Source organism: Phaethon aethereus, assembly GCF_964289735.1.
Source record: "Phaethon aethereus genome assembly, chromosome: 7".
Taxonomy (NCBI): Eukaryota; Metazoa; Chordata; class Aves; order Phaethontiformes; family Phaethontidae; genus Phaethon; species Phaethon aethereus.
In genome coordinates, this window is record NC_138583.1 from 38,347,277 (window position 1) to 38,367,230 (window position 19,954).

The following is a 19,954-nucleotide window of genomic DNA, read 5'->3' on the forward strand; positions in this document are numbered from 1 at the left end:
TAGGACTGTTACTCTCATTAAGAGTATCTGGAATTGTATATCTAAAATCCCCACGCACCAAACTTGAAATATATATCCCCCTCTGAGAATAGCTAGAATTGTAACTGGATGACTAGCAATATATGTTTTTTCTATTATCCCAGCTGAAGAAAGACTTTAAAACTAATGAACAAAGACATGCAAGTGTAATGCTTTGGGAGATACAGGAGAACAAAACTCAAAGAAACAGAAGGCAAAATGACTCCGTTAATAAAATTCAGTGACTATAGATCCTAGTTGTAAAAGTTCAGCTGCTTATAGGAGAAAAAGTCAAGGAACGAAATTACATTCAGAGAAAAGTAATTTTTGCCTTATGCAAGAAAGAGAAAACAGCAGTTCAATTTTTAAATAACGACTTAGTGAAAACCATATGATACTGGAGGAGTTAAAAATATTCTGTAAAACCAGGGGTAGGTTTTCAAAAGCTTTTTTTTTTAAGAATCCTTGATCTCTGAGTAGAAGGAGTATATTGTTTTACTGTAAAGTATCTTTTTACATTTTCCTCCCTCTCCCTTCAGGGGTTTTTGCTAACAGGAAGTGACCCTGCATTACAGCAGGTTAAACTTGCCGTTCCTTGAAACATGGTCAATTCAGGCAAACATACACTTTTCCATTGTTACTACTTTTTTTTTTCTTTTCGCTTTACAACAGGATAATGCAGCTTTTCATACTTTCACATAACACTCTTCCTAGTGTTTCAGTGTGGATTTTTGACAATTCATGACAAAGTACTTCTTTGAAAGTGGCCGAAGCTCATTTTAACAGACGCAGCGCTACAAATCCTCCACGACCACCAAGCGAGCCTGACGAGAGGCGGTCGGGGAAGGAGACACACAGCGTTGATTCACTGTGTGTCATTAATGAGATCAGACATCACCACTGTAGGTAGGCTTTACATGATAGACCACCTGCTGGGGTTTTCTGGGGGGTTGTGTGGTTGGGGGTTTTTTCTAATTTAATAAAAGCCCCATGCCCTAGGATGCTGAGCTCTCCTGGACCTCCATGTTGGGAGCTGACTCTGCCAATACCCCAAGCAGAGAGGAGCAGCAATTAACATTCCTTAAATGTAAGAAACTTCTACCTTCTTCAAGATTTAGACCCAGGCATATGTAGGCGTAGGCTGTGCAGAGTCTGCACATGCCTCACGCAGGCAAGCAGCTATCCATAACCCAAACCAAGACTCCAGCCTCCTGATGACAAAGACTGATGACTCAATTTCTATCATGGATCAAGTATCACCACTCCTAAGCCATACGATCCTAGATATAAGTAAACAGACTGCATCATCTCAACAGTCTGGTAACACAGAAAAATGGAAACATTGAGAGCAATGACAGTATTATTAGTTATTTCAGTGTTTGTCACAGGGCGGAAGATAGGATGGATAATTTATTGCTCAGATCACTGCTGAGGAAAAGATATCACTTCTCATCAGTCAACAAGCTGCAGTCAGCAAGGGGTGCTACGAAGTTCAGGTGTTTTTACTAAAATTTCTGCTGACCGGCAGTAAGACCTATGTCCCTAACTGCCTTTTGATGTTTGTCACATGGCTGATTTGCAAGAGGCAGCGTCAGATGCTGTCCAGCATTAGCATCCATGGAAACGATCTGAATTGCAAAATCCTGACAGTAATGTAGCTCTGCCCATACTCCCTGATAAAAATGTAACACTTAACAAGGTCTTGGATTTACCTTTCAATAAAAACACGGGGCTGGATCCTGAGAAACTGGGCTGGGCCACGTCCTCAGCTCCTTTCCCAGAATTGTAAAGACGCAAAGTAAAGGCAACTTTGCAAGCTTGAACCAGATCAGCCAGACTCGCTCCCAATGACTATGTCGTTGTACCTGTACTAAGGCATCCTCAAACAGCCTCGCCTGGTGAGGATAAGGCTTAATTATCTCAGCTATACCAATAACACCTGAAGCTAAAAGTCTAGATTAAAAAATTACCTCTAACAAAAAAGGTTGGTTTTTTTTCTAGCTTGCTCTTTTGTTGTTTTGGGTTTTTTTTAATGACCTTGACAGCTGTGGACACGTTTTCAGAAGGAAGATGCTTTCTTTTTGCAAAAGCAAATATTTGACTGTAGAAAGTTGTAATAATTTAAAAGAGAAAGCTTACCAAGCGTACCTAAGAGCTATTAGACTTCAAACGTATAATCCGTCCGAAGTAGGAAGAGCCTCTTGATGTCAAGAAACAGCTTGTTTACAAAAGGCTTTTGGCAAAATTAGAGTCTAGTCCAACACTTAGCTTCAGAGCAAACAATCCCATAATGCAGCTAATCAACAGCACCTAACAATAAGTCTCTCTGTGGTGACTGCCAATTTATTTTCTCGAAACACTTTGCAAATAATTATCAATCTTCTCTCTTGGTGTTAAATAAGGGAACGCTGCTTATTTCAGGGAGCTAATGGGTAGGAACGTGCTGCTCAGGACAGGATGTGACGCACCAACTCCGGCTGCGCATGGAGAGGCTTGGTAGAACATAATTTGCAATGACTGCACCAGCAAAAAGAAAACGTTCCTGTGTGGCACCTGCAGGAGATCATCTTACACTCTGAATCATGAGAGTGTATTATTGCTGCAGAATATTTTAGTGGTCAGGAAGTACTGCACACACATGATTTGATTCGACTGTTTGCACCAGTGAGTTCCCAATACCCAGCTGGTCGAGAATAGCGTTTGTATATTTTGCTAACATTTTTCCCCATTGCTTCCTATGCGCTGGGACAGGATAAAAGGAAAAATATTCACTTTTCATTAAACCTTTCATAATTTGGAGGTTGGTCAAGCACCTGGCAATTATTTTCTCATTGAAGATAATCAGTCTTAGACTCATGCCTTGAATCATCATTGGTTTTGTTGTCATGCCTTTTTGGCCATGCCATACCAAAGCCGTGTCTTTAATGAACCCAACACTCCCAGGCAACTGGTCCTTCGACGGTAAGGATCTCTATTCACACCATTAAGAACCATGGAAATGGTTATTGAAAATACTTTGAAATTTGCTGCTGTACTTTTGAGACATTCTTTGTAATATCCGTGTAACAAAACCTCAGACAGACATCCACGTTTGCATTTCAAGGATGTCATGCTGGAAGCTATCAGGTGCTATTGTAGTGACTCAAGGAGTAATCTGATGCAGTATGACTTTAAAAAAAGTATTCGGGATGATTCAGAACGTTTAAATGGTGATTTGCAGGGTAAGAAATGTATCGACCACTTGGTATTCTCATCATGTCAAAGACACCTAGTTGTTCAGCTCTTTCTGATAATTTACCGCAGCCAGACTGAGCCAAGTACTCATTTCACAGACTGCAGAAGAGTTGCTCCTAGTTTCAACCTAGTGTGAATAAGGGGAAAATGAGGCCCTTTGCTCCACTGGCATAATTCAGTCACTGAATCCACGTAGCCCATCTCTTTCTCTTAATCATTATTTTAATGATTCTAGTATTCAGTCCTCCACCGCTTGTCCTGAGTGCTAACGAGTGACTTGCCCCCTCCAGAGTCTTTCACTTCAAATTGTCTCACATTTTTACCGGCTCTGACAGCTCAAGATAGAAATGTCCACCCTGAGCAAGATGGAAAACAGTGGAAAAATCAAACCCTTAACTTTCACATGCCAAAACAAGGAAAGCTGAACTTAAATTTGGATCTTCAGCAGACAGTATGATCATCTTTGGAAAAATAATTCTAATTTATCATCTTCACTCATAGAAATGTTGTCCTTCACATCATTAACAGGGCAGATATCCTTCTATCTTCTAGGGAAACAATGACCTCTCTATCCAACAGGTTCATTGCTATGCCCCATGGTATAAAACTGAGGCTTTAATCTGTGAAAGGCATGCTTCCTGAAGGTGGGGAGCTCCTTCAATTCCAGTCACATTATTTTATGGTCATGTCTTTAAACAAGTGTAAAAAAACCCAAACAAAACCCCTTACAAAACCAGACAAAAAACACCCCCCACCTATCCATGGCTGCTTGTTGCCTAAAACCACAGAGAAATTGTTAAAGAGCAATTAGCTCCATAGGAAAATGAGTGCTCTATTCACAGCCTGGGTCACTGTGACATCACAGTGTCACCGAATCACCAGTGCCATCATTGAAAACCAGCCTAGCGCAGCTTTGCCTTACACAAACTTGAGCATCAATTCTCCCTCTTGCTTACATCTGTTGCCTCCGACCTCCAATGGTAGCTATGCATCCGTATGATGGGGCCAAAGTCTGCGTCGCTCTTCCAAGTCCCGTATCTTTTCTAAGTGGAGTAAGAAGGAATACCCCTCCACACTGATCCCTCACTTCTCCTCTTACACCCGATGAGCATCATCACCTCTTCCTTTGTCACACCAGATGATGGGGAAACTGTCAGCAGGCATTTAAAACAAGGAGCAAAGTTCAAGAGCTTGGTACACCATAAATGTAATGGGCCCTCCAGAGAAGAGGAGGCATCCCCTTCCTTTTAAAACACATAAAAAAATTCCAAGATAAGGAAAGGCAACTCCTATTGCCCATCACACAAATTGGGGTCTGTCATGAAGGCTGGCAGCATCTTCCAGAGTCACTCATAACTGAGGACTGTCAATTCCTCGCTGAGTTTTCAACATCTGTGAGGACTGAATCCTCAATTTCTCAGAATCTGATACAGTACATGAAGGTCACATCGCAGTGTGACACAGACCCAATGACACAAAATGTCTAAGCTAAGGAAAATTGACAACCTCTTCCATTTTAAATTTACACCAGATGAAGTGAAACATCAAAGGAGCTCCTTTTAATGGGCTTTTTGGCATGTGGTCCTTTGTTCTTAACAAGTCAGCACCACCTGCTATGTCCGTAATGCCAAGTCAGTAATGTCCCTGGCCAGATTCTCTGCTGATGTAAATCAGTGTCGCTCCTCTGAAGGCAGATATTTCTATTGGTTGACTACAGCTGAACATTTGGCTCCTCACGCTTAGCAGGTGCAAGCTAAAGTAAAATCTTCTGTGCCATATTTCACATTTCTCCTGTCTTCACCATCACTACTTCTGTACGCATTCTCAGGCTGGAGAGTTAATTAATATCAGCTGTAGCTACTCAAGTTTCTATACAATAAATTCCATGTTGTAAGGAACAGCTTTCGTCTAATTATACCTTGTTTGTGTATATATATATTTCCACACACACACAGAGTAATCTTGTACTCTTGGCTATTGCATGGTGACTTTCCCCATAAACAGAAGATGAGGTGAGAACACCAGATAGGCCACATTAATTCATCGCAACATTTCAAATACTATTTGGTGATAGAATATAAATACTATTAATAGTCTTCAGTCTTAAGATTGCCTACCTTAGCCCATCCTGATTACCATGAGTATATATTAGTTTAAAGGTGACTGTGCTGGACATAGCCTCATACTAGCTCCTATGAAGAAAATTAACTCTATCCCAGCAAAAACCAGCAGATTGACCTACAAACATTTTCTTGATATTCAAACGTCTCAAATATCAGGGGATTTCAATGTGTATTTGAAACAAAAACATTATTTTGCTTTACAGGTAGCAGTGTATTGAAATCCCACAGCACTAACTGTTCTGATTTTACCCCAGTACAAGAGTATGTGTGTGTATATATATTTATATACACACATGCACAAAAAAATTAAATAGCGCTTGAAACAAATTAAAGTCTAGTTATTTACTGCTTAGTAAACATGCTGCTGGCTTCAGCACTTGTTAATAAAACTCTTGCTTAAGAAGGAAACAGAAGCCTATAATCACCTGGAGACATTCAACACTCCAAAAGCCCAAATCCCATCTTCGTTTTCCCAATCCACTGTTCTGGGTTCTTTTAATTAAGTTATACTTTCAAGTCACCTGCCACTCTCTTTGGGAAAAGTACAAGCAGCTACAATACCAGCTCCCTGATCTGTCTTGTTCACTGATTTAAATGTGTTCCTCCACTTCTCAAGTGCTGCATTCCCGAATTCTGCAGCGCAGCCTCCCTGGACAGCCCCTGTGCCCGGGCTGGCTCCCAGTGCCCACACCTACTGCCGCCTGCGTTCACGCCCGCCGTCACAACCATCACCGCCGCGTCATATTCACCTTCCATGCCTGACTCATGCATACGTCATAATCCAGATTTCCCCACTTTTGGGTAGTTCACATATGAGTATGATTTACGAGATGCCCTTTTGTCATCTCTCCACACCCTCCTCACGCTGAGTTCCGCATCCTCCACTTCTTCTGTATCTCAGCGTAGGGCTGCGGGAGCCAGCACAGCACCTACCATCCAAACCAGATTTATGTTTCTCTCCACCTCAGCTGTTCTTCCTTAATAATTCTGCACGGCAGTTTTGGGGATGACAACAAAAGAAAAACAAAAGTGTAGACGTTATAGAAGTTGAAGTGTTAACAGAAATCATTTAGCTTTATAACACAGCTGAGTCTTGTGAAGGTGCTCAGACACCAAGACATTTACGATTATCTAAGGTTAAACAGGTAAATTTAGATGTTGGCGTTTATAATCTTTCATAGTAAAGTGATGATACTGTTTAATCAAGAGGTCAAACTTAAAGTTATCCCATTTTTGTCTCTTTGCCCCTTTTTATTAATTCAGCATAGAGCCCAGTAGACAATATATTGTAAAAGATGGATGGAAAACTAGATATTCATGTGGAATATATTCTTCATGAAAGGTAGGTGAGAAATTAAGATTAAAAATGCTCCTGTCTTCAGCAGAAACAAGACTAAGCTTTTCATTTTTAACGTACCTTGTATTTATGAAACATCAGCTACAGAAAGGAAATTGCACTTAAAAGCAGCATTAGCAAGTTCTCACAGCTTGTTAAAAGCCATGACTGAAGGCAGGGTGATGCTCATCGATCACCTGCGACAAGGACCTCATGGAGCTTGGCCTGGGCTTACCCTTGATCATATCTCTGAGGTGGGTCATGTGGCTCTCAGTGGGGACATTTCACATTAACGGGTACACGTTCCTTAAGCTGCCCAAGGGATGTAAATGCTGGCCCCTCATTAAAAACAAACACAATTATATCCTACGACTCTATGTCCTCCTGCAGTTCAAGTCTGACTTCACGTGTAACATGGATTTTCCAGCACTTATGGTCCAATTCTTGCAATAATGCAAGTAAAGTACCCAAAGCAACGGAGGCAGTGGAAGATACAGTCCATAGCAGTGCAATCACAAGATCATATTCAATCCTTGGGATGCTATAGCATGAAACATGGCTTTGAACACTGAGTCCGAGAGATTTGTATTTCTAAGTATGATTACCATCCATGAGCACAGCCCCAATATTTACACTTCATTAATATTCCTAAAATATCCTTTTCACATGTGGCACATTGTGGAAATATATACCTCTGGAGATTATCTGGGTTATCCTGCTGAAAGCAGGGTGTTAGATTAGGTTATCCAGGTCCATGTAAAGCCCAGTCTTGAACACTTGGATTTCAACATGAAAAAGTATGAGTGATACTATAAGTAGAGTCATCATTACATCAGTGAAGTCACATGAAAAATTAGAAAAAAAGACACTCCGAAGAGGCCATGAGTCAACTGGCCCTATAGGAAACAGCAAACCTGGCCCCAGTACCTGTAAAGCAGAGAAGTATTTGGGTGCTCATTCCATTTCAGATCCTAATAAGGCAGCATATACACCCTGGAAACTACATTTACAGATCTCATACAGAAACGTCTAGCCTTGAAAGTAATTTTTCTTTTCTTTTTTTTTTTCTTCCCCATGGTGATGTTATTACCATTTGTATTTCTGCTGGCAGGAAGGTATTGCCTACAGCTGCAAACTAATACAAACTCAAACTTTCTGGGTCGTCAGAAATGTGATGGACAAAGCACTCTCCGCAGTTCCTTCAGCCATAAGATGACTATGTTAAAGTATTAACATGGTGTCAAAAGTTGTTCACTGTCACTACTTTTCTAGTTCTTCCTTCTATTTAAACATTCCATTTCACAAACATTTCGCTGCTTAAACATATAGCAGACCAAAGCTTAACATGAATCGATTTGAGCTAGTAAACATTGGAGGAAATGATATCTAAAAGAACTGGGCGTCTGTAACGCTGTAAAGGACTTTGCTGATGGGGTAGTTATTTTGCTGTGCTTGTAAAGCATCATCTTGCAATATAGGTCTCGTAGTATTGAGCTGTATATGCAGAAGTGCCACAGCAAAAAGCAGGAATGCAAGAGTGTCCCACTATAGCTTTCTTTAGATGTTTAAAACTAGTCCAAGAAAAAAAAAAAACATGTAACAGGGAGTAGGACTGGACTAGATTTGCACCGGACTGTAGTATTGGACCTAAGAGATCACTTCTCTCCCTCACTTCACCCATTTTTTGACCTAAAGGGAACTCACCTTTTCATTTTCTTCCAGGTTAAAATCACACCAATTGCCTTTCATTTTAATGAGCAGTGCGGGTGTCTCATGCATTTAACGAGGTTTCTTATGATTTGTCACATGAAATGGCTGATGGCCATGCCAGAGCTCGTTACTTCGGGGATCCTGGTGAGAAAGACTGTTGTTTTGAAGCATTATTCTGGCCGTTTGTAGAAATTTCACACAGGAAAGTTGTAGCAAGCTGATAAACACCTTCTTATATATTACAAAGGGTCTGATCAAAAGAAATAGATATCTTTAAATTCTACATTATTGCTTACACAAAAGGTGGAAGCAGTTAAAAAGGTAACACTTCCCATGTTTACTTACACGTGTATTCTTGTGTACACAAATGGTGGAAATAATTTTTCAAAAAACAGTATTTCTCAGCTGGTTACCTCATTTATTTCCTCTGTTTAGTAAAACTGTGGAACCATGAGCAGTGTCCTATTTCACTTTCTAATTACTTATAGCAAAAGTGATTCTTTCATGACCACCACTGTATTACTAAGCCCAGGGAAGCCTCAATATTATTCTAATCCTTGTTTCTGTGATATATCACAGAGAGATCTTAGACGGTGTTGAGCAAAGCCTTGAATGCATAGTGCTTTCTGCGGAAAATTCAGGAGGACATTGTTATTTGGGAGGACATTGTTATTTGAAATTAGGACGGTATGCAATGAAGTCCAAAGCTGAAATGCTTGATTTGCTGGTGTCAGTCAGTGGAAGGTCCTCACCAACCCTCACCCCTTTACATTTCTTCCTCGCTTTAGCACTGGTTGGCACCTTCCCTCTCCGGCTCCCCACTGTGCCAGCTCCCCTTCAACAGCAGACAACCTGGATTACGCTTCTAAATGTAAAGAAATACTTTATGTCAGGCTTTCTTCAGCATCCAGCCTGAGGGGTGCTTCACCCTGCAAACCCACGCAGCTTTCATTTAAGGGCCTGACTCTGGAATTACCGACAGTTCCTCTGTGGAAAATCCTGGCTCTGTTGATAATTTTCTTAAAGATTAAAGCAGGAGGCCTCTGAATAAAGCAGTGCCTTCCCGCTGCTTGCACCTTGATGTCTACAAGAGCCATCCCACTGCTTTCAGGCGTGGGAAAGCGAGAGCAGCAGTTAGCAGCAAGGTGAAAAGGGATGGTCCAGCCCATGAGGCAGCACACGACTTCTCACCGTTCTCTTTTTTCCCATTTGCACACTGGGAAGATGAAGGTACAAATGAATCCTAGGAGGTAGCTTATGTTCATATACTGACCCTTAGATCAAAAAGGCCATGTAAGAACAGGGTAGTTGCAATGTAATGTAGCCCAAGGTCGCAGGATACATGGGGGGCAAGTTTTAACCTTAGTGCTTTTGGTAAAAACCAGACTCACTCATTGACATTCTTCCCATCCACACTCCCTTCCGGGAGAGTCAATAAACTCAGCTGTGGTTATTCAAGTGCACTGTAAAATAGCTGCTACAGCCCAGTGCCGCAGAAGCTACACCGCTCTGGGCATGGAGCAATCCCCACAGTACCTCTCCCTTCCCCGAGAGCAATGTTGCAAAGAAAGTTTTATGTTTGCAAAATGCTTGGAGATATTTGAAAGAACCGTGTTAAAGATTTCTGCCTGGAACCATTAGTTGTGAAGTCCTGGGTTTATTACTATACCCTTCTAAATAAAAGAATAATTGGAAACAATTTTTTTTAATTGCAAGGAACACAAAACTAAGCTCAGTGCAGCCATCTCCTTCTTAATCTCACACCTTGAAATTCATCCCTTATACAAAGAAAGACCTAATTATTTTCAGGGGCTAAGCACTTGTATGTTGCTGGGAGAAAAAAAAAAAAAAAGATTACAGTTATAAATGGTTAAAATGAGAGATTTAATACAGAAAACACAAGCAGAGTTTTCTCTATCATCTGATGAGCAGCATGCATATCTAGCATGGTAAATATATTCATGGTAAGCCTGGAACTGAAAACATCTGGGTTGTGCGCTGACTCACCGTGCCTTTGCAGAAGCAAGGATTACTATTATCTGTTCTCATAAAATCATTGTGGTGGGTCTGTTCCAGCCTGAACCTCTGCTCCACCAGACAGAGGTTTATGGAAATTACTTACCTGCCTCATCACTTGAATTAGGATGTTGGAGGCAAAAGGCAGTGTGATCGCTGCCAGACCACTTATCATCATCTTTCTTTGTTGTTACCATGTTATTAGGTCCTCTGGGTGTACCTGCAAATGCTGGAAGTTCAGAGGCAAAGACACTTTGCAAAGGGTACTTACTACCCAAATAGCCTTCATTTGTTGTCTCTTTATTAATTACATTATTTTCTGTTAAGTCTGCACTCCAGTTTGATCCGAGTGGAGTCTTTTCTCCTAGGAGCTTTGTCTTAAATATCTCCTCTATTGGCTCTCCATTAGCTATGCCATCTACTCCATCTGCTGTTAATCTGGACGAACTGCAATTTATATCGAAGGACAACGCTGATCTATGAATTTTTTGGCATTTAATTCGAGGTTGGTCAATGCACACATTGAGTGACTTGTCTAAGTAATAGATGGTATTTGGACACTGCTGAGAAACCTGAAGGTGGACACATGAGATGAATGAAGGTGATACTTTTTCTCTCCCATCACTGCTTTGAAGACCCACGCCGTTCTCCTTGTTTCCGGGGTCAAAAATTGTCCTTCGTGGCTCTTCACCCAATTGTGAGCAAGATTCAGAAATCTTTAATGGAGAAGCAGTTTGGTTTGCATAGCCTGGTGGAGGCCAGCAATGGAGGGCAGCAGGGACTTTGCTTGAGGTTGGGGACATGGCATTGGGCTCTTCCACAGCCCCAGCTCCACGTGTTGGGTCGCTGGAGCCCACAGCAACACGCCTGGCCGTAATAGTTATGGAGGCAAACCCTTTCTGCTGCTTTTGACACAGTTTTTCCTCTGCAATGGGAGCGTCCAATGGAGTTGTGGTGTCATCTAAAAACACCTGAATTTCTAATCTGCTGGGAAGTACCATAAATGCTCTATTAACGTTGACTGAACCACGGTTAGGCAAAGATTGCTTCATGTGATAAGCACTGGGCTGGCGGATCATGGACTGCATAGGCGAAGCGGACCAATATTCTTTTGATTTATTCTCATCAATCACATGTGAAATGACTATTGGTGAAATCAATTTTGTATTTTGTGTTGACAGAGATTCCTGCAAATGGAAAGATTCAAATTATCAACATACTCTATCACAATATGTGTAACTGTTTCTCATCTACCATCTATCACACAAGACAGTTTTCTTCAAGATTTCTGGTTCAGTTTCTATTTATATTAACATTTTGTCATTTAAAAACATACACTCTTGAAATTAGCTCTGAATTGTCTGTGGGACTTCAATGAAAATCTTATCACTCTGGTGGAAAAAAATATTAACATTAAAAACATGTATTCTATGCTATAATTTTCAGTATTTAAAGCATTGTTGCAGCTGGGATTTGTGGCTGCTATGTTTGTTTAAAAATGGACATGTCAAAGGCAATTGCCAGTTTCAGACTCTAAAATGCTCTTTCAAAATGGTCTGCTGGAATTTAAAATGCATTTAAATATATTATGGATCAATAGCCTGAAGGTCCACATATTCCGTCTCATGCTGCAGAAGACATGTGGGCGTCAGGGTCATGACTGCTCTACAACCTCACCAGGTACAGTCATGGAAAAACTTCTCCATGATCCTTCCCACAAGTGTGATATAATTTCTCATAAGGGCTCTGGGTACTGTTTTAATTCATTAGATCCCTCTTGCTTATCATTACTTGGTGGCACCTATCAATGATTTAAAACCACATATGTCCAAGACTGATTGACAGTGGCCCAGATTAATTTTTCCAACTGTGACAGTAAACATCTATCGTGATAGACTGTACATTACTTCACTCAATGTGACAAAGGAGGTGCTTTTATGTTAAAGCTATCCAACAAAGAGTAAACCTGAGTTTAGAATCTCCTGCTATTATTATCTACATGGCTGGTCACATGAGTCACATGCAATAAAGCATGTGGCCTAATCTCACTGCTGCTGTAAATTGGCTGATCAGGTTGCTCTTGCCCTGTGTTCCTAGATCTCCCGATCCTAATAGAAAAACCCAACACTGAATTGGCATGTAAAATCTGAGGATTAGCTTTATAATGAGAGCTCATCCAAGTTCATTCGAGGTTTAGGTGCCATTTGCTAGCTGTACTGCTCCTGCTTGCTATGAATTCATCTCAATCACATCTGGGTGTCTATCATCTGATAATCAATGCCAGTACTTGACAAGTATTTCACGAAACATAATATTATTCTTCCTCAGGCAAGACTATGTGACTGACAGAGTTGTAATCTCCTGGGTGCCATGGTCATTCTTCTCAGGGTTTGGGTGCCACCATTGGGACACTGCACCAAAGCCCATGGGCAAAACCATTCCTGTCCTCCTGTCCTCCACGCATGGAAACAACACGGAAAACAAGATCCTTTGTAGCTCTTGGGAAGGCTCTTTTGGGAACCCAAATAGGCAGAGGTAGATCAGGAGTTTATTAACTAGGTGCGATGCCAAGTAAATTTTATCCACTCTTTAAACCCGTTGCCTGTGGTTTTGACAATTCAATAATTTCACGGCCCCAAGGAAATAATTTTTTTCCTTCTTTGCTTCTTTCACGGTTTGTAACAACATTTGTCTCATCATTTCTGCACTGCATTTAGTTCTACCTACAGGTTTAGACCTTTGCATGCCTTCCAAAGCTCACGGCTTCCCCGAGATTTCTACGGGCACCAAAAGAAGAATGTTCCTTTAAATACTTTATTTTGGATGCATCTCTCATCCTCCAGTAGGTACTTTGACATTTATTTCTTTTGTTAAGGGCTGCACAGATGGAGACATCCTGCAAGAGTCCAAAGGCATGTCAAAAGTACTCCCAATTATCTTCAAATTCATGCACCAATATTTTAAATAATTTGCTTTTCCTTCTTCTGCTTGCGTATATGTATTATTCCCTCTTCCCAACCTTTGGCAAAGAAATGGATCTTTAAGGTTTGACCAGCTGATCCTATGCTCATTGGGAGCTTTCAAGCTTCACTGCATCTTGTGAAAAAATACGCACTTACACGAAGTAATTGTGGTGAACTGAAAACCTCAGGCTTTATCCTGAGAACATCTGAGACAGAGTGTATTGATATTTGGGATACCACCTGATTTAGTCTCCTGGGGTGTTTTTAACAATCCCCCCCCCCCCCCAAGAGCACACAGAATCACAACATTTAGCCATCATTTTATTTGGCTTTGCTGCTGCCTAAGCTAAGCCTAGCTAAACAAAACCAAGTCCAAATACACTGCTCAGCGATCAGCGATTGTTTTTTTTTTTTGAAACCTGAATGCATTCTGCTGGCTGCTACGTAAACATTATTTATTTATGTATTTATTTTACCTTGGTAGAGCTTGATTTCCTGTCCGCAGCACTCTCCCGCTGAAGGCCAGTGCATGTCCTCTGGCCGTCAGTGCCCCCTTGCTTTTGTGTCACTCCTGGGGCAAAAAACGCGAAAAAGTAACATTATTTTCAGTGTTCTGGAGGAGATGAGCTAGCAAATGTGGTTGTAAATGGAACGTAAGCAGGAGGCAAAGAGCTACTGTAAATGATCTGATTGCCCTGGGATCAGGTTATCGGAGGAATCCTATTTCCCCCTTTTCCCAGGAGAGGCACTTGAAACACCCCTGGGCTCCTGTTGCCAAGGTGTGTTTGTGGACAGGCTCACGATGCAGTCAGGGCTGACCCAAAGCTTGACTATCTCTGCTTTTGGTTCCTGTGGCTTCAGGCATGGGTGTGGAGGAATTGGGGAAGATGGGAAATGTGGCTTTCCACAAGTGTCACTTTTGTGTAGTCTGCAGAAGTGGGAGCCCAAATGAGCACATGAATGGGCTGGATGCTATGAGTTTGATGCCATTCGAATTAAGCCACCTTCACATTTAAAGAACTACAATAATTTTAAATCATATTGACAAATTCTGTGACATCATAACTTTTTTAGTTCAGTGATAACTGTTAGATCAGTCCATCAGTCTCTGATTTTGTCATCTTGTTTTCTGTGAGCGTTAGCCTGTCTGCAGCTTTTCACACAGAGCTAATTTCCATATGACACGGAGTCTGGGCTATTGCAATGATGCATTACATCTGCTGTCGATAGTTTTGCCAGAAATTACGTTACTTTCTATTTTGTAATAAACATCCAAAATTAATTTTCAAAAATTCTCTTTTTGGACGGAAATCTCTTGACATTACTGACTGTTGCTTTATAGCAACAAGTCACACCACTGGTAAGACCTTTTATAGTTTTTCTTCTTTCACTTAGGCAGCCTGCTACAGAAGTTGATGATTTTTTACTACGCAGATTTTCAGTTTATGTGTAACATCACATTAACAAAGGAATATAAATCAGCTCCACTATAAGAAGTGTTCATTAAAGCATATCCACCATAGCAGGCTTCATCACCTTCATCTCCTTGGGTGCAGCTAAAGAGTAGAATGGAAAGAGGGGGAAGCTATCAGGTCTATCCCCCATGGAGAGGTCTTGAGTCCCACCACAGGACGGCAATCACAAAACACTAACAGGATGTTTGATTAACCTTCTGCTTTAATAAAGTATGCTAAGGTATACTTTAATACTGGCACAGCTCCAAGATGCAAATGCCACTGCGTATATTCACAGCTGGCATGAAAAAAAAGAAGATTGTTTTTGGCACTGGGGAATAGAAGGTCCTGAGCAACAAAGAAAACATCTGGACTCATCAGCCACAGTATGAAAAAAAGAGAATCCAGAAAATAGTCAGAGCAGAGGACCCAGTACTCATTTTTCGGCAAAGAAATAATGCATGGTTGCAAATCAGAGAAAATGCAATGAACCCAGTATAGCACTGGGTCATGGTAACCGCTGGCACAAAATACAGGCGAGATGCCCTTGGAGCCTGCCCCTCATCCTGTTGTGGTACACAGTGAGAAGGAGGTGCCACATTTTTGGTGAAGGACAACATACACCTGTGCCCCCAAGCAGTGGGAGAGGGGTAACTGCATGGTGAGCCTTACGGAAAGGTTATTTTCAGTGTATCAGTACTCCGGCAAGTCACATGCGAATACCTTCACAATGAAGAGCTGCTACATATGCTGTCTTATTTGTTTTTTAAAACAACTAAATAGAGAATAACATGCAGAGAAGGATAAAGATGAAATTCTTGAATTGAATTAGGGCAAGACTTCAGTAAATCCAAAGGTTTGATTAAAAAAAGTATGTAATTAATGCAACAAATTCAGCTAAGTAATAGACATTTTCCTCAATCACTTTACCATAAAAAAACTACAGTTGTCTTAGAGTGAGCTGGAAAACTACAACAAGAGAACATCAACTTGTGAATGTCAACCAGTACGCAAGAAGATCCAGAAGGCTGGCCGGAGATAAATCAGACCCAGACAGGCATGTTTTGCCAGATGGCCTTTCATGAATTTCATTCAAATGTATTTTCAGCACAAAAGGCAGCCTGAGTACTACAGGGTCAAACAAGAACAAGTTGTCAAAGTCCACACAGTAGATGACATATAATATGTAAGTTATTCTTATCAAAGTAGCCTCCTGTGATTAGCAATAATCTGTAGGTAGGACCCTCCAGTTTCACACAGATCCCTTAGGATAGATTAGTTAATTCTTGCTTGCTTAACTTTAGAAAGTAGCTGTTTCTGGGGCAGGAGGGATAGGATGAAGAGAGGTGGGAAGAAGAAGAGGAGGAAATATTTATTTTCTTTGCTAAATCATCCAGAGTGGGTATTTGCATTGCATTTTGAACCATATCCTGTGCAATGACATATTTGTATTACTATAGGAATCCTATTGGAAAACAGTCAAACTTTTGGCAAGTCATTTAATCTAGTTGCTGAAATAGATTAAATGGCATTGGTGGCAAAAGCTCTGGTATTTTTCATTATATTATTAAATCTATTCTTGGAAGATTCACATTTGTTAATTTGTGTCAACAGAACAAGGGAAAAAAAAACCCCAAACCTTTAAAAAGACCTTGAATCTGTGTTTGAAATGAAGACACTTCAGGGACCGCAAGGGTTTAGCTGAGATGTGTCACATACAGAGTTTTCATACAAATTCTCATTGCTGACAAAACACGTTGCGCTGTAACTCTCGTTACACAACGAAATGCAAAGTTCAGTTTTCCCCTGGTGCGAAAGCATGAAAGAAATGGCATTTCAAGGACTTTCCATCTCTGTGGGGAGCATGAGAAACTTATTTCTGAGTTGAAATCCTGAGGATTTGTTTAACCTCCCCAGACCTTCCCTTCCCACAGTGACCCACCTCTCCAGCTTACAAGCGGGAGATGCGATGAGGTATAGAGGAGTCGTTGCTGGAATATGAACTTTGCCCTGTTACACCTTCTCTCTTTTTACTTTTTTTCCCCACAAATACTGTTTGTTGAATCAAATGATACGCTCCTTGGCAAGGCATCTGCACATCCGGCTACAGACCAGGGTTTTCCTAATTACGGAGTGCAGCTGGAACCAATTCTCCCAGTCCCGAGTGCCGGGATGTCTGCCTCGGGCCAACTGGCAGACGGCTCAGATAATGATTCAGAAAAGATGTACTTGTAAATCAGCTTGCTAAAACACAGATAGATTGCAAAGGTGAGGGTGCTGGTGAAAAATAGTTTACTGCGAATATTTGGCATGCACAGGACAGCCCAATTTACAGCCAGCTGAGGCTTTGTACAAGTCTTGGGACACACATGAAAACAGTCCACGGATAACGCTGTTTTGCCAGCATTTCAGGCCTTTGCTAGACATGTACAGACTGCCATGCTGGGCCTTGTTTGATGACACCACCCAGAGTGACACTGGGCAGAGCTGGAATGACTTTGGACTACTTGCCCCAGCCTCATCTCCAGTTTTTGTCATTTCATTCATTTACTAGTCATATGCTGACAAATTTCAAATGCGTGTCAGCACTTCTGATCTCCTCTGCTCTGCTCCAAGCCCTGCTTATCCTGCACTGACCAGGTCTGCCACCCCCTCTGAGCCACCAGCATCACCTCAAAATGAGCTCCTCCAGAGGTTCCAGGAACCTCCAGTGCTTCCCTCAAAACACCATAAAACAACAGCGCAGAACAAATACACCGGTCTGAAAAGGGGAAAACTTCTCCACTTGACCAAAAAATTATCCTTTCTGTTGATGCTTAGACCACCACCTAAGAGACCTGTGAGGGGAGTCAGACTCCCTCCCACATCCATGGCAGCCAGGGTCCCTACAGCCCTCAGGTCAGCACTCTTGATTACCCAAGGATGCTCAAATTCTCCACTTGGGACCTGGGAGCTAAAGGACATCGATGACTTGGCTGCAGGGTCAGGCACCAGAGCAATCATTCAGCAAATACAATGTCTTTGGCATCACTTAAAACTTTTTTTAATCCTTTTTCTCCTTCTGTGCATTACTCTTACTGTAAGTTATCAGCAGATAAATCATATCATTAAAATCAACCTGGAGGAATTAATTTATACTTTATTCTGTTTAAAACATTAGATTTGTTTAAATTTTCTTGTGACTTTTTTAATTCAAATACCTGAGGAAGCCTTGAGGAAAAGAGTGTCATCATTAAAGATTCACCACGCTCCCTCTCAGTAAGGGCTGGGAGAGATCTTAATTTACTTCTTCAGATCTGAAGTGAGTCATCCAGAAAAACCATCCGGACATTACAGATACATCTAAGATGAAAGCCAAGTCTGAATGAACACCAGAACCAAATCCACATCTTCTGGTCTTCTTCACGTGTCATAAAGAAAGACTATCACAATATTGCAGAGAGTATTGTCATCTAAAATAAAACTGAACAATGACGCTAAAGTTCACATGCCCGGTACTAAAAGTAGAGACAGGTGAATGCTGAAAATCTTCACCTTATACTGAAGTGCCTGCTGATGTTAAATTGATTTATAGGGAATCTACTGGTGAACGTTGCCTTTACTTGTTAGTGGAGAGAGTGATGCATCTCCAGAAAGCCTTGGCACAGGCACAGTCTTGCCATCCTTCAAGGGTGAGCCTTCAGAAGTAATCTTAAGTTCAAAGAAGAGGTGAAGTGTTGTGTCGATGATCGTCCAAAAGCAGCATCCCAGTGAAGACGGGGCATGGGCAGGAATGCAGCCCCGTAGCCACACGTGGATTTTACCACCTTACAGTCTCATAAAGATACACCTGATTTTCATCTCTGAGGGATTTGACATTCAGCTGCCTTCATGTAAGAAGAGACAGCGGTTTTCACTAAGATGCTTAAGGAGCGTGCGACGTCATCCTGATAGCTCAAACACAGCTAGAAACCCACTGTACCTACCCCTCAAGAGAGGATGACAGAGGGAGACTACATCAGCCCTGTTACAGCATCTTTGCTGAACTTCTTTTAAGAAGTAGCACGCACCTACATACAGTGGGGGTCGAACAGCAATACAGATTTAAAGGGAGAGAAAGCAGCTGCCAAGTCTTTTCTTGAAATCTATCTTGTCGTGAAAAAAGCCAAAGCAATACAAACAAGTACCTTGCCACAAAAGAAAGTACTTGAACACAGTTGCACAAAGATAACAGCATTTTAAGGCAGCTTTGTTGGGAAGATTTTCAAATCAGAGTAAGCAAAACAGCCTGAAATCATTTCAGTCTGAACAGGATTCATTATGTAAACAAAATAGAAAAATATTTTTTTTAGATGTCAGGATGGATTTTCTTCTATTACAAGTAGCATCATGAGATTTGTTAACTGAATTATCTTTCCCTGCTTGCACACCTTGAAGCTGTAGCTGGCTGCCTGCAGAGATGATTACAGGATCCGCCACGGAACGGACAAATGAGTTCTGGTCTGCTATCAAAAAGCCAGAAGTCATAAATCTCTCATTATCCATGCCATTAGAAGAAAGGTGCTCATCAGGGTGCTAGAAAAAGCACAGGAATTGTATTTTGAAACCCATGCGTAAGAGAAAAAATATTGTGTTTTCATTATGCATTGTTATTATTCTTTATCTTCACTTAATAAAATAAAGTGGGGAATCACCCCCAGCACATCCATCACACACACACACACACACACACACAAAACTAAGTAGATTTTTCACTTTCTCCTTCTTCCCTTTCTCCTCATCCTCCAAGTTTGGGCTTTTTTTCTGTTGGTTTTTTTTTTTAATTTTCAGTGGTGTGGGGAGGAACACATTCCTAGGTTTCTCTAGGCAGCATAAGCTTATACTGACAAATCTCAGTCCTTAGAAGCAGTGACTAACTCAGCAAACCTGCCAAAACCCAGCTGTATGGACATAACTCAGGCCAAGGACTCAAATGGGAGTACGCAGGAAGATTTAACTTGACATAGGTTTGATTTCTTCAGTCTAAATAACATGGTCTGTCAGTGGAGCTCCCTGCTGGAGCTCTTCTGAGATCTTCATAACGTGTGGTAGGAGTGGAATGGGGAGCTCAAAAACAGGGTA

General features: G+C 41.2%; 1 protein-coding gene across 1 annotated transcript in view; it reads right to left on the reverse strand.

Annotated features, from left to right (window-relative positions):
• LOC309407039 ((E2-independent) E3 ubiquitin-conjugating enzyme FATS) overlaps positions 1-19,954 on the reverse strand; it is a gene marked incomplete at its 3' end in the record, with an annotated part of 68,173 nt that overhangs the window by 20,086 nt on the left and 28,133 nt on the right. Inside the window, exons 2-3 of the mRNA XM_082002446.1 lie at positions 13,877-13,971; positions 10,544-11,624 (exon numbers count right to left, since the gene is read on the reverse strand). Of these exons, the coding sequence (XP_081858572.1) occupies positions 10,544-11,624; positions 13,877-13,971 (1,176 nt within the window). The remainder of the gene's footprint in view (positions 1-10,543; positions 11,625-13,876; positions 13,972-19,954) is intronic.